Source organism: Anarrhichthys ocellatus, unplaced genomic scaffold (genome assembly GCF_004355925.1).
Source record: "Anarrhichthys ocellatus isolate YVR2014 unplaced genomic scaffold, GSC_Weel_1.0 scaffold140, whole genome shotgun sequence".
In the NCBI taxonomy this organism is placed as follows: domain Eukaryota; kingdom Metazoa; phylum Chordata; class Actinopteri; order Perciformes; family Anarhichadidae; genus Anarrhichthys; species Anarrhichthys ocellatus.
In genome coordinates this window covers 464,353-480,255 of record NW_022280170.1, presented here as the reverse complement: position 1 = coordinate 480,255, position 15,903 = coordinate 464,353, and the positions used below count along the sequence as shown (strand labels likewise).

The 15,903-nt window shown below is 40.6% G+C and overlaps 2 protein-coding genes across 5 annotated transcripts in view; one reads left to right on the top strand and one right to left on the bottom strand.

Annotated features, from left to right (window-relative positions):
* Window positions 1–12,545, bottom strand: part of LOC116399976 (solute carrier family 2, facilitated glucose transporter member 1-like) — a 23,533-nt gene extending 10,988 nt beyond the window's left edge. The window contains exons 1-3 of the mRNA XM_031877541.1: window positions 12,239–12,545; window positions 10,665–10,761; window positions 4,815–5,367 (exon numbers count right to left, since the gene is read on the bottom strand). Of these exons, the coding sequence (XP_031733401.1) occupies window positions 4,815–4,871 (57 nt within the window). The 5' untranslated portion in view covers window positions 4,872–5,367; window positions 10,665–10,761; window positions 12,239–12,545. The remainder of the gene's footprint in view (window positions 1–4,814; window positions 5,368–10,664; window positions 10,762–12,238) is intronic.
* Window positions 5,119–15,903, top strand: part of slc38a5b (solute carrier family 38 member 5b) — a 28,131-nt gene continuing 17,346 nt past the window's right edge. Inside the window, exons 1-3 of one of the 4 annotated variants that reach the window (XM_031877545.1) lie at window positions 13,946–14,081; window positions 14,303–14,368; window positions 14,777–14,853. The gene's annotated coding sequence lies outside the window, so the exon portion shown is untranslated. Of the gene's footprint in view, window positions 5,271–13,945; window positions 14,854–15,903 lie in introns of those variants that run through there. The other 3 variants (XM_031877542.1, XM_031877543.1, XM_031877546.1) reach the window with 3 other exon arrangements.

Below are 15,903 nucleotides of genomic sequence, written 5' to 3'. Positions count from 1 at the left end.
AAATATATATATATAGAGAGAGAGAGAGAGAGAGAGAGAGAGAGAGAAAGAGAGAGAGAGAGCGAGAGAGAGACAGACAGACAGATAGACAGACTGACTGATAGATAGTTTATTGGAATCAATGTATTGGTTATTTTATATGTCCTTTAGCAGCACCTAGTGGCGATTGTGAAAAGCTGAACTGAACAGGAAGTGAGCGAAGAGTAAATAGTCAGAGTAACAGGAAGTGATGTTCAAGAAGTGCCGTGTGCTCATGGACTCATTGGCCAAATCCCAATGTCCCCCCTTACGGACTCACGGACTTTGAGGCGCACTCCCTTGAAGTCCGTGAGGGTTTAGGGCTCTCCCACTGTCAAATCGTCAAGTGTTTGAGGCTCTCTCGCAGACATTTTGAGCCCTTTATGAACCCTTTCCGTAAGACAGCATGGTATGCTGACTTAGCCTAAGGGAAATACCCACAAATCATTGCAATGTGACGTTAAAAACGGGGTAACCAGTGGACGCATTGGAGACGTAAAAAAAAAAGGTAAACAAAGAGGACGGCTCACGTGTGTTCAGCCTCTCATATTAAATGTACTCAGAAACATTAAGGGTTAAAGATGGAACAAAAAATAAACATGAAATCAGAAGATATTTATTTATTTATTCATCAAATATTTAATTTTATCATTGAAGCCGTTTTGACAACGAGTAAATAGATTATATGAAGTTAGATCTCATCTTGTGAGGAAAGAGTCTGGAATACTTTCAAATCAGGGAGTACAAAGTATAAAATAAATACACACAATTATACATCATATTTTTTGTCGTTTTCATGGTAACATGATATGTTGCAGCAAAGTGCTGTCCCATTCCTATTTACACCATCTCAAGCCCTCACAGTCTCTCACACTCACCCACTTAGGTGACGTCAGTAAGTCCTTGAGGGTTCAGGGTTTGAGGGTTTAGGGGGGACATTGGGATTTGGCCATTGGGTACATCTCAAGTCTCTTAACTACGAGCACCCCCCATTTGGGGGCAGAGTGAGACGGTTTAGTGAAGAGTGTGTCATAAAATGCACTTTTCAGAAACGAATATAATGAATGCTACACACATGCAATATACCGTTTTAAGGAAGAAAGTATGGGTAACAACGTCATGTAAGCTATTTTATACACTGCAAACACAATTATACATGAACTAGTATCATATCTGGACGATATCTAGAAGATTTGGCCAAAAACCGACGAACTATGGCCTCTGTATGGATCTCTAGACACGAAGCAGGGATCGCACATGGCGGATGACACATGTAGGAGGGGCGTGATTCGACCCGGAGACGATCAGCGTCGTCCAAATTACTCTCTTTCAAACCGTTCAAAAGTTATGGGTATACATGCCAACATCAGCCACATGTCACGAGAAAAAAAATGGGTAAAAAAACTTACGTTTTGACGGTTGTGGCGATAAAAAAACGGATATATTCCAGCCGATTTCGGCGCTGCTGTGTACTCCATGTTGTCCTGCATGCCTGTGAGTGAGATCAATGCGCTGGCGGAATGAATGACAAAATGGCAGACGATTCTGTGAGGTGGAGCAATCCATGTAGAGAGGGGGGTTCGCCCTGCATTTTGCGATTTTTAGTCAGTAAACAGACCCGGATACGATCAAACACCCCCACATGGCTCCCGTTGGACTATCCCCCATCTAAAAAGGTCTCGCACGAGTAAATCAGCCAAGCACAGGCCTTACCAGGGTCACATAGACACAGTCAAGTTTGGGACAGTTTTGACAAAATACAGTCGAGTTACAACAGCTTGATGGATGATGGTGAACCATGTAAAATGGCCATCACACCATATCCACGTCATTCGATGAAACCTAAAGCTTTTATTAAGTTTTAATTGCTAAGGTCTTTAGATTGTTCTGACCAAATTCTAAGCTGATCGGATTAATTCCCTAGGAGGAACCAGTAAAATCATATTATATAACTACATTTTGGGCTTTAAATCTCTGTGCCAAGTTTGCTTATGTTTCAAGCATTTTTAGCCTCTCAAAATTACCTTCGTTTTTCACGGCGAAAACTGTGTCGCCACGGCAACGGCGTTCGACGAAACATCAAAAGCTTCATGAACTGGCATTATGAACTTCTTACATTTGTGTGCAACTAATTTGATGTTGATCTGATTTACCTACTAAGAGAAACAAGCCAAAGTATAAAGACTTTAACTTCCTGTTACCAGTAGGTGGCGCTATGACTATGATTCAAAATTAGCCTGCAGATGTCTTCAGGACTGGAGTCTAATCAAACATGTGAAATCTGGTAAAGATCTGATGATGTGGAGTCGAGATACATCAGTTTATTCGTTCATGGCGAAGGATCGAAATTCGCCGAGCTGCCACGTCGCCACCCTTCAATAACTTCTTACAATCTTCACAATGAAGCATTATCAAGGTCTTAAGACTTTTCTGACAACATTTGAGAGGGATCTGATTAATATGTGAGGAGCAGGATGTCAAAGTACACAACTTACAACTTCCGGTTGCCACTAGGTGGCGCTATTACTATGATTTGAAATTGTCATATAGATGTGTTCCGGTTCAGGATGTTATGACATATGAGAGATTTGGAGCAGATTAGACAATGTATGGCCGAGATACAACAACTTCCTGTTTCGCGGCGAATGGTGTTTTTTTGACGCCCCGCCACGGATACATAGTTCGATAACTTTTTGATCTTTGAGTAACTTTTCACTGCCAAGGTCTCAAGAGCATACTAACCGAATCTGAAGTCAATCGGGTCTAATTTCTGGGAGGAGTTCGTTAAAGTATGACGCCTTGAAATGGTCTGAAAACGTCATAAAATTCAAAATGACCGACTTCCTGTTTGGTTTGCTGAAAAACTCCAAGAGGATTTTTTGTGCGTCCCATCACGATCCACATACCTACCAAATTTCATACATCTAGGTGAAACCCAATGTTGGGGCTACTCAATTAGGGGGCGCTATCGAGCCAATATTTCATACCGCAGCTGGACACCTGAATCTGACTGCAATTTTCGCAAATTCTGGCTTGCGTGCCAAATTTCGAAAGTTTTCCTGTATCACAAGCACCTCCTTTTTGCGACGAAAGACACGCGATAATAATAATAATAATAATAATAATAAACAATCGAAAAACAATAGGTCCTCCGCTCCGACTACGTCGGTGCTCGGGCCCTAATAATAATAATAATAAACAATCGAAAAACAATAGGTCCTCCGCTCCGACTACGTCGGTGCTCGGGCCCTAAATATATATTTTATTTAATTAATATATTTTGTTTCATGTGGCAGTCCGCCATGTTTCACATCAGGTCACTTTACCGGTTATGAGAAATACTACACTCAACCTGTGAAAGCAGTTGGAGAATGGGTCTGTCCCAGATCACACACTTGCAGTCTTGAGCATTTAATTAATCTGATTCATCTGATTGTAACTTTAAAACTGCATGGTCTGCATGTGTTTGATCCTACTTATTTGTTCAATATGTGGAAATGATATGAAACCAACAGAATGTCTGAGCTTAATTCAGCAATGTGAGTTGAACCACAAGATGTCCTTATTAATCTGTTAATGTATGTCTGTCCATCGATCAAGGAGAGGGATCCCTTTTTCTCTGTTCAAAGGTTTTTTGGGGGACTTGTCTGAATTGAGGGTCAAAGGACAGAAGGTGTTGTACAGAGCATAGAGCCCCTGATGCAAATATTGTGATTTGTGATATTCAGCTACTTAAATAAAATGTTTGTTTTTGTTTTTTTGTCTGTAGAAAAGTGAGTACAAAACAAGTGCAGACAAGTACATGAACACATAAACTAAATAAATTATATAAAGTAAGACAGGGACAAAAACAAAGGGGACAAAAGCAAACTAAGGAGAATAACAGGTTTAGAGTGCAAGAGTGAGAAACGGAGGTCCAGCAAAATGTATAGAGTGTGTGTGTGTGTGTGTGTGTGTGTGCGTGTTTGTGTCCATCTTATGTGTGATCCGTTTAATGAGGGAGTGAGGGGTGTTGGATGAGGTTAGTAAACTGGGACACATTTAAATCTACACATAAATACACAAATACTGTATATACACAAATATCCCTAAAAATATATAGAAATAACTATATATAAATATATATATACACATAAAGAAAATACATCCAAAAAGAAGAAGAAAAAAAGAGTATCGTAATAAATGAATAATTATAACAACAATTCAAGCAGAAGTAAAATAAATGAATAAATAATCATATAATAATTCAATATTTCTTTAAATAGATTATTATTATGTATGCGTGTGTGCGTGTCTCTGCCTCTTTGATTTTGACCCGTTTTATTTTGTGGAAGTGACCTACTAAATCAATACTAGATCTAGATCAATCTCTCACTAGAGCTACATTCAAACTGCTAAACACTACTGTAATATATTAATTCAACAGTAGAGTAATATTCCATTAAGTCCTGCATTGAACATTTCACTGATCTCCACGGTTAGAAGTACTTTCTGCACCTGTAAATGTGCTGGTGCTGGTATCTTATAACAGAGCAGTCAAACCTCCACACACACACACACTCAGCTGAAAGTGTGTTCCTGTGTGGAAACAATACAGCAAAATAACCACGGAATGTGTGTGTCCTGGACCATCTGTTGTTTGAAACAGTTCCGCTCACTGCGGACCCTTCATGGGAATGCTGGTTTATATATTCACCTTCCATATTGATCTAATAGAGCTAGCTTTTTTCCAGTTTGCTTCTAATACAGAGCTGGCCACCAGCAGCCAGGCTCTTATGCTGTGCTGATCACCTCACCATATTTCCACTGTTACCACAACTCAGAGGCAGGGAGTGGGAAAAGAGCTGAAACATGGAAACAATTCAATAGGCCCAGTGTGTATGAGATGGCCATATAGGAGCCCGGCGAATTCCCTGCAGAGCAATCCATCACCAGAGCAGAGGCCTAGTGCAGAAAGTCACAGTTAACTTGTTTTCTTTTTATGGAGAGGAAGAGGAGTGTCTCTGCATGTGACATCACAAGAAACTTGAAACCATCATTTTCAGCAGCCCTCCTACTCACTGCCTGCTCCCACATTTGCTCCCCTCTCCCTAACCTTTCCCCGAGACGCTCTGTGCTTCTCTTCTCTGGGCTCCAAAAACAGGCCAGTGTGACTATTCTCTCATTTCAAACTACACCTCTGATCCCAGGACTTCACCACACAAGCTCCCCCTCTGCTTCAGAGTCATCTGGGTCTGCTTCTGGAGGTACTGGTAAGTCCCTCACTCCATTCTTCTGGCTGAGGTGGAGCCGCTCTGCTGCCACGTGGGTTGGCTACTTGCGGGAGGTCTGCCCAGGAAGAGTGAGGACCTGAAGCAGAAGAGCAGAGCTCTGTTAAGCAGTGCTCAGAGGCTTTGATTTTAAAAGTAGTTGTATGCTCAGGTTCAGCAGCTGTGCTCCAGATGTGAAACAATTCCAGTGAGATCATGGTAGACCTACTCAAAGTCTAATCTATTAACAATTTCAGTTTTGTTAAGTATTATTTTCCAAATTTATTATCAATTTAACTATGGTAATGAAGTCAGAGAGGGACTGCGGTATTAACATACTTGGAACAGTGACAGTGGGATGTCTATTATTGTTACTGTATGCCATTTCATTTTCTGACATTTTTATGAGACTTTAGGTTTTAAATGGTAAATGCTAGTTTCTAAGTATAAATTATTTTCAGATATTTGTAGAGTAAGAAATATGTGAAGAAAAAATAAATAATGGTTAAGTGCTTTAATGCATTCATTAAAGCACTTAACACTTCACACTTTTTTAAAATGACACATGAAAAAGGTGACAGTATTATATAAACTGCAGATCTACACAGTCCATGCTTGGAAAACAGGGCAGGGCCTCTCTCTGGCACACATTGTACACTTTCTGTTCCCTCTCACCTCGCTGTGTGGCAGACTCTGTACTGTCCCGGTGAAAACAGTGTCTGTGTGCTGTGTATGTCAAAGGTTTGATTCTGTTTCTGTAAGCGTATAAAAATGTTGTTTTCCGAATAATAACAAGTCTTAATTTCAGAAAAGTGTGTTGAACAGAGAGAATCAAACATGTTCCTTAAAGAAATAGTTCAGCAGTTAAGGGAAAAACAATTACTCACTTTCTCTCCAGGAGTGTGATGTTCAGATGGATATCACACTCACGAAACACAAATGGAAATGTAATAAACTCTAATATTTAAATTTCTGATTGTGTGCCGAATAAACAAATGAGAATCAATGAGCTTTAGAAGCAATGCAAGTGTAGTTTTGAACTTTGGACAGAGCCAGGCATAAAGTCCATTCTGAACATCTCTCAAAAAGAAAGCAAGGGTACTCCAAAAATGTCAAACTATTCCTTTGCGTCTTTGCTTACTCAACCTTTATAATCTATTCAGCTCAATGTAATCATTTTAGCTTTAATGTGTAGTGTGTGTTAAACCGGCTGGTTTCCATGCTGGCTACATTGGGTTAAACCCTCATATGGACGGTGTTGTAAATTGTAAGTTAGAATCCTACACTCACAGGGTTTGACCTGTTTTTTGTTGAATGAATATGGCTTGAACATTTGATTCCCAATGACCCACTGAAAGCACATGCAATACCACCAAGTCTAAAATAGAAGTTTCTGTTTACAATTATATATATTCGCCTTTGGCCAAAAATAATTGGCACCAAACTCTTTAGTCTGATTGGTGCACAGGGTGGGTGGGTGTACCTGTATCACAAGGAGGTAGATAGTATGAGGTGAGCAGGTCACTTATCATATTTACTGTTTACAATGGTTAAACTGATCCACTCCATATAAAAAGCAGGTTTAAACAACGTTTTGATCATGTGTGAAATTTGCTGAGCTACAGAAATTCATCATTCATCCAAGTTGAGACGTTGTGATGTGATCACAGTTAAAAGTTCAGAACGCCAATCAGTGTCTTTTTTAACATGATGGAAGACATTACTGGTAATTTATTGTCAGTTTTCAATTTGAAATCTTGAAAGTGATGATTTTGAGCACACAAACCTCATTCCAGAGTAAAGGTATCTAAAGGAAGGTTTGTTCTGATTGCTACCATCTGAACTGTAAAATGACAGGATAATAATTTTAAACATAAATCTTTGATTTCTATCTGTGAAACATGAATACAAATATAGTAATACCAATAAAGTGCATGGAAATGTAAAATGCATCTCTGAGTAGGGGCAGTATTTACAAATAGAATCCATGTGACGACTACTGTACAAAATGTCAACGTCTGAGGAACGAGCTCAGCAGTGTTTGAACAGGGAGGTCATTCTCAGCTGTTATCACTGTGTCTGTCGTTCATGAGACCTACAGGGACGAGATATCTAAAACTGGAACCATCCAGACTTGGCTTCTCTCCGGCCTCTTATCTGTAGAGACACGTTGCTTTTTACTCAGTTTAGGAAATATTGTGGCCCACAACACAGAATGTAATTCTATGTTGCCAGAATATTACAATTCTGGCATGTTCGCTTCTGTTGGTCAGTTGTATTATTTTTTATCAGCAAAGAGCAATTATAGATTCATTTTTAATATTTACTTTATGTTTATATGACTTTTGTAAATGATTATGAAATATATCGCTGAAAATAAACCAAATTTGAATAATGCAGTTCCCAGAAGTAGATTCCATACCAGTTTTAGATTTAATAAAATCTAGGGCCGAATTCACCCACCTGAAGGCGCAGGGTAAAAAGGGACAGTAGGCAGCTATCAACATCTCACCACACAGGCCGTCCTCCCTGAGACAATATCTGTACAGGTCATTTGTACAGCAAGCTTATTACCAGGCGGAAATTAGGCCAGTACGGTCCAGTACTCTGTACCACTAAAAGATTCAGGAACAGGGGACAGCAACTGCCTGGCAAAACCTACATCAATCCATTACAACATTTAGAGACTAGCTGGTGGAAATAGTGGAGCATTTAGCGGCTAGAGACAGATATTTCCTGAGTTGGTGGAGACCTAAATCAGAGTTAAAATAGAGAGATTATTGGATTTACATTCATCAGGTGACACAAACACAAATCCTAATGAATCATGATATAGCTTCATAATTGCCTTATGTATAAAAATAGGCAACTGTTTGCTATCACGTCAGACATATCAGCTTTATGAGAATAACATGTCAGTGTTGTGTTTACTTCTTGTTGTGCTGCCCCGTGTGTGTGTAAACCGTGTGCTGGGGTTGAGGAAGGTAGCATGACAGTGAGGAACTCGTCTCAGAGATGGATGACGTATGGAAGTTTATGGACGTTTGTCAGGATCCAGCAGAGTGCTTCGCATAAGCAATCGAACATTTTCAGGCTGCTCTTACACCCGAAGGACAGACGCACGGTAGAGTAATATGCACACTTCCAAAGAACACCGAAAAGGTACCAGTAGTTACGTGCCGCGCCATCGCAAATTTGCATCACTCCAGTCTCATCACATCTGTGCATAGACAGATGTATGTAATCTCCTCGCGCGAATAAATCGTGCCGCGTTTGGTGTGAACGCACCATTAGTGGGAAGGACTTTGAAGACGCTGGTGACGTCTGCCTTAGGCGACCAGGCTCCTTGACCTGCGAGGCATATGAGGGCTGTAGCGTGATCGATTGTTGTGTACTACATGGAGTCGTCCAGGCTTGGAATGAGGCTATTGATGCTTGGTGGAGCCCTGCAGTGATGAGAGGTCTATGATAAGTGATATTTCCTACTAGTTACACCGAATGGACTGACTAAGAATATGGGGAAAGGTGGGCTAGTGAGTGGACCGATCATGAATGTGTCTTGGACTTCCTGGGCAAAATAGCTTATTGACTGTGTTGGGCTCTGAGATGGCTGATTGGAAATTTTGTACAGGAGGATTCTGGCTTAACCTGCAAACCTGGGTGGAAGGCATATGTGAAACCTTGTATAAGGAAACTTACAAACTGGCGGTCTGTGTGGTTCTTTAAGGCGGAAGCTAGAGCGCTTACGTTAATTGGGGTATTGAAATACTTACACAGGCTGTGCTTGGTTGGATTGTGGGGACAGGTTGGTCTACCGTAGGCCCCGTCGCAGAAGGAGCAGGTATGGAGGAATCGGCAGCTAGAGGTGTTGCATCCTAGGTCGTCTAACTTATTGCAAACCATCCTAACGCCATGGGAGAGGACCGGTCTATCTTTCCTATCTACGCCTTTGGGGAGAGGGCCGAAGGTGGTCGGCTGGGTGGTGGCTGGTTTAGGGGTGATGGATGGTTGGAGGACTAGAGGCAGGCTGCAGTAAACGGTGGGCCTTTGTTTACTAGGAGCTGAGGGAAAAGGCAGGGGGCTATGAGGTTAATTGAGCAAGGCCAATGTAGTTACAAGTGAGAATCTGTTGCTTGAGCATGTGACACGGGGGATGGTTGGGCGGATGCAACTGGGAGCGCTGGAGGTAATACTGTAGCTAAAGTGAAACTGGGAGGTGGAGTAAAATAAGTCAGAACGACGCTGGAACTGGCTGCTGGCGGAGCTGTGGGAAAAAGGGGAGCATTTAAGGTGGGATGGGTAACGCACGCTAGTGGGGGATGGAGGAAGGGAGGGGGAAACAGCAGGAATGAACGGATTTTGGCCAATGACTATCCCGTGGATCCCTGTTGTTGGGGCAGGTCTGTGCAGTTGAGGTAGCCGGTGTTGAGGTGTGTGGAGCAAAGTTGTCAGAGGTGGGTAGGACATGAAAGGCAAAAGCAAGAGAACAGGAAAGGATGCTGGGATGGAGGGATGAATGTGCATGGGTTGATAGTGAAGTCTGGGGAAAAGAAATTGCAAGGTGAGATGTCTCTGGGACAGAGGGTGGGATACCACCTTGCCCTCTGAAAGGGCTGATGTGGATGGCTGGGCTTCTCCGGCCGTGGGATGCTTCATGACGTCATCGGCGTCATGACCACTTGCGAGAGTGAGGTTATGCTGTGAGTCCATGAACAGTTTGGAAAGTTTTGCTTTTTTATCAGACTGATGGAAAGGGATGTTGCGCTGGATGATTGCGTTCTTCAGTCGAGAGACTGTCCACTCGGAAATGTGGGATATGTAGAGACTGTCGGAGCGTTGGAATGGTGAAAGATGGTCGCTGTGATTTTGCCCGTCGTCCATTATTTTGCATATTTGATGTCAAAGATATTGGGTTTGTAGTTCCCTGGGTTTGTGCACAATTTGCCGGGTTTGCATATCGGGACTACAATGGCCTCCTTCCAGCTTTGAGGCAATTTCCCACCCTCCTAAACATTATTATATAGTTTGAGTAATATATCCTTAGATTGCTTAACATAAGATAACAAATCTGATCCTTGCCTGATGTCGACCTTTTGGCTTCTTGAGACATAGGCTAAGATCTGTCTTTGTAAAAGGCTTGTTTAGCAGATCATTGGTATCTTCCTGTTGTTATAATAAATATTGATTCTCTACTATTGTAGTTAACCTTCCTCTTTTACCCTCAAATCAGCATTGTTTTCGTTACTAAAAATCACAGACATTTTCTAGACCTATTTAACAGGTGTGAACTGAGTTCTTTGTGCTGACGCAATGACTTGTAACTATTAGTGATATTAGGATCTTAAAACATTTTCTGTAATACAACAGTACATGTGGCTGGCATATGCAATTACTTACCATATTACCATATACTTCAGAATGAGATGGCCATCACCTTCCTCAAGTTGGATGCCTAGAGGATGGCAGCCCTTTAAGGGTTGAAAGCACTTGTCACCTGTATAAAAGAATTACAGTTGTTGAAATATCCCTCAAAACATCAATAATTACAAAAAATGTCTAGAATATATATAGGACCTATGGTGACTTTAAAAAATACACTGACTTCATTATACATTATCTTAATGGACTGCTCTCTTTAACTAAAGAACATTACTTAAATTGTGACTTTATTTTCATGAAATGTCAGAGGTCTGAATGTGTAGGGAGATAGCACTATTTTAAATTATATTCTAAATCTAAATATTCCAGGCTGCTCTTGAGAAGAGTCTTCAAACTGAGACTCTTCTACTATTCTACTATGTGCATTTCATAAAGTTGCTTCAGAGTAGTGCTGGGCGGCATGACCAAAAATGTGTATCACGGTATTTTTTAAGATTATACCGGTTTCACGGTATTTTTTCTTTCCTTGACTGTGTTTTCATATAGGTTTATAGTGACTTACTCTACTGTCAGAGAAGAGGTACATAGAATATAAAAACATTTTAAAGTAAAAAGACTTTGCTTACTAGAGCAATGGTTCTCAACTGGTCTGGATGCCAGACCCACCATCACGAGCTGCAAACTAAATCTTCAACTTCTCAAAAGAATTTAATGAAAGGTTAAGACTCTGTTCTTCACAGCCATTATATAGCCACTCTTTTAAGAACTCATTCAGTGATCTGACTTCCACAACTAATATTTTACCAGCTCTGCTCTGCTATTTCTTTCCTTGTCTCTCCCCCTTGTGTCAGGGTGTGCATACATCTCACTAGAGTCAGGAAACTTGGCAGAATGCGCCTATTGATTGGCTGAGCTGCATCACGTGATGTGATTTACAACGCATTGGTCGGTGTTTTTCCTGCACCGCTGAACAAGTGCCGTAAATGCTGGAAAGGAGTCTGAATAACTCCGCTGCATTAAAAAATCCCCTTCAAAATGACCCTTTGGCTTCACTGTTTCACTCGCGCTAACGTTACTGTCACCGTTACTATTGGTGCATTTCCGGTCTGTCGTCTTTTCTGTTCGTTAATGTAGCGTTACGGTAGCGACGGAGGCTCTCGCAGCTGTTAGCAGACTGTTGTGCTAGCGGGCTCGCTAGCTAGCAACTGCGGGCTGTACCCGGCATGCAATTCGGTGGTGTAATTTTATTATTAGTGTTATAAATTGTTTATTTGTCATAAACTGTTGTGTCGTGGTGTTTTACCCCGTTAAAGAGCGTTAGTTGTGGGTTATTAATTGTTGTTATAAAGTTATAACCATGACTAGGGGTACCTCTCAATACAGATAACCCAACTAGCTCCGACCGTAGTACCGTTAGCCACAAACAATATCTTTTGCTGCCTGTGGAAGAGTGACAGCAGTTGTTTCGCTATGCACCGGTATGACGGTATGTGAAAAATTCATATCACACGGGAAATTAAAACAGGTATACCGCCTAGCACTACTTCAGAGTATATGAACATTTGTATACAACATTGTGTACACATATTTACCTCTTGAAAGATTGCCAGATGTTTGGGTAGTTTCTGGACAGAAACACCCCCTTCTTCTGGAAAACGAATGTCAGATGTGGTAAATGGCTGCCCAACTGCACCATGAAGTAGGGTTGCACGGTGTATCGATACTAAAAAGGTACCGCGGTACCTGTACGTTAAAAACGATACGATTTTGCATATTTTTAGTATCGATACTTTATTAAAATAGCGCGCGATCAGAGCGCACTCGCTGCTCCGCTCCCTGTCATGCTGCCTGCAGGCATTGACTGCAAGGGGCGGGGCTGCCCAACGCTCACACAGCAACAGGCAGCGCTCACTCACAGCAGTGATAGCAGGGGAGACATGGCAGGAGCTTTTGCCGACCGTCCTCGGCTTGTTGAAAAACAAGATGCCAGAAGTATCATCTGGAAGTACTTTGGCTATATTGCAGACAGTGAAGGAAAGCCCACTGACCTACAGAGACCCGTTTGCAAAAAGTATTTCAAAGCCACACAGACAGGGAGGCAACACGTCTAACATGGCAAAGCACCTTTCAGACAGACACCCCAAACTTTTTAAAGAGTTCAAAGAACGACAGGTAAGCAAATGTGATTATAAACATGAACACCCCCAAGCTCACCCATAGACAGCTAACACGAGTAGCCTTAGCCTAGTTTGAGGACAAGCCTATATGATCATGAGGTCACAATGCTCACAAAAGTGTACTAAATGAAACACAATTGATGCAAAAATGGCTACATGCTGGTGGAGACTGAGGGTGGATCTTGAGCTAATTATTTTTACTTTTAGTTAAGGAAAAATAATTATTCCATGAATTAAGATAAAATATGAAGTGAAAATATCAAACTCACTATGCAAGTAAATTAAGCATTGTTTATCCACCCACTCCCACAGACAGTCAGACAGATGCCAGCAGAGTCAGCAGCAATCATGGCACCATGTAGTTTTCATTAAAATCTTGCTGTAGGCTAATACTAATATTAATGCCATTTGTTAAGTGTTCAAAAAGCTGGGCAGGAACAAGCTGGTAAAAAAGGGAACCGTACAGATGTTTTATTTATTACTATTATAGATAAATATACCAGTATCGTATTGTATTTGTGGTATTGTATTTGTGGTATTGTATCGAATTCTGGTATCGTATCGTAAGTATCGGGTATCGTGATACTTATGGCAGGTATCGTATCGAAGTCATAATTTTGGTATCGTGACAACCCTACCATGAAGGTAGTTTCAAGTAGGATTGTGATGCGCTGGAATTCTGCATTTATCTGTTTTACACGGCAAAAACGGAAGACAAAGAGCACTGTGTACAGATACATTCACAAATTGACCTCCTGATTAACCAAGACAGTCTTTGATAGCATGGATATTAGTGTACAGTGTGTTCAAGTCGAACATATTCCTATTAATCTAAGGTAAATGCGCAAAATCAGAACTAGATCTGGAGGCTGTGTGGTTATTTAAACATGGCTATTACTGTAAAAGGGCTACTGTCCGCTACCACAGTTATTCACAATATCAACTTTATAATGTTTGTATGTCAGATTTTCTATTCTCCGTTTACTGAGGAGTTATTGTGTGTGAGCATCTTCAGCACGATTTACTAACTTGATTTCACATTTAGCTTTGTCTAATTCTGCCATACTGAAAAGATTTGAAAACATACTTGCAACCAGTCAGGAATATACAGTTGGTGTAACATAGTTGAAGAGGTTCAGGTTAAATCCCGCTAAATGGGAAAAGTACGCCACCTGCTGTTGTAAATGTGTACCTGCACTGAATGGTAGACGCAAAGGACTATGGGTAATCCTGAACGCAACGGAGGATTTACTGAAAGGTAACGGGTCCGTGAATGTCCGTGGACAATATAATGATAACTAACTTTAAAAGTACATAACGGTTGAGCTGGCTTTATTTTGTTGAATATTATGTGTCTTAGATAATATTCGCCCTGTTTTTATTAAGTTAACTATACGTTTTTTATGTGTTTTATTGCTAGTAAAAATGTCTCCAATACAGCTAACGTTAGCTAACACTAACTTGATGCCGTCTTTCTAGACAGAGCATGCGCAGTTGTCCGCAAGATGACCCATTCTTCTATGTTGTCCTTTGTCATAAATGCAGGTATGTTACAGTATGTTCTATAGAGTGTGATACTATTTTAAACATGCTAATGTAGTGTTTTCTACAGTCTACATGTTTACTCAGTTATAGAATTGTTATTATAAAATGAAAAAAGGTAACAGTTCAGTGTGAGAAATCTGTATAAATATATTTTTGGTTATATATACTTTTGTAATTCTCCTCATACAATTAAGAGAGACAATTTATGTTCTATTTCGGCTATTTTATTTACATGAAATTAAACCCACTATACGATCACTGTGATCACTGTATCAATGTCACCACTGTGTTAGTGTATTTCAAAATGGGTAATCCTGAACGCAACGGAGGATTTACTGAAAGACAGAGCATGCGCAGTTGTCCGCAAGATGACCCATTCTTCTATGTTGTCCTTTGTCATAAATGCAGATGTGGAATAAACCTGCTGTTACCACAAGTCTGACCAGCTCCAGGAGATTCATTTAGCCCGGAGACATCTCACAGAGGTTACATTGGCAATCACCATGGCCAGTCTACAACTCATTAAATAGCCCATTAACATTTGCATGCATGTTTGTGAAGTCCACAAGCTACAAAACAGTCTAAAATCTTCTAAAATTGAATTAACCTAGCATTCCACTTGAGAGCAATATCATGTTAGCTTAATGTTAACATACATATCACCTTCACATTATGTTACCACAACTAGGCTAGCTCTTGTAACCTTAGCTAAGGTAGCAACAAAGCTAACGTTAGCTCTTGTAACGTTAGCTAAAGTAGCAACTAAGATAACGTTAGCTGTTGTAACGTTAGCTAAAGTAGCAAACACACAATTGATAGTGTTAGCTAAATTATTTTTTCTATCAAACACTGTTTAAAGTGTAAATTAAACTCTGTTTTAGAACGAATATAACACACGTAAAGTTATAAATTGCTTACTTACCGAAAACTGAGACCTGTGGACAGACGGCAGTGCAGAGCTTCTAACAGAAATCTCCCAGAGTGAAAAAAATCCGCGCCTTCAGAATTTGAATTTCTAGCGCGACAGGAAAGCATGTGGAAATTAAATTGTACATATTTTTTTCTCATTACTTCTACTTGAATGGAATTAACTCATTTTAAACGAGCGCAGTACATTTTGATATTAATTGAAAAAGATACGTAGGATTCAATTACACATTAAAATCGATGAAATAAACTAGATTAAGACATGTAACATTTACAGGGGGGCCGAATCATTTTTTTCAGTGTATAGCACCATATCTAGGGGCTGGTCCAAGGCAATCCTGAGTCAGCCCTAACTATAAACCTGAGCCAGCCCTAACTCTAAACCTGAGTCAGCCCTAACTATAAGCATTATCAAAAAGTAAAGTCTTAAGCCTACTCTTAAATGTGGTGAGTGTGTCTGCCCCCCGGACTGAAACGGGAAGCTGGTTCCACAAAAGAGGAGCTTGATAACTGAATGCTCTCCCATCCTACTTTTTAAGACTCTAGGAACCACAAGTAACCCTCAATTTAGGGAGCGCAGCTCTCTAGTAGGATAACGTTGTACTATA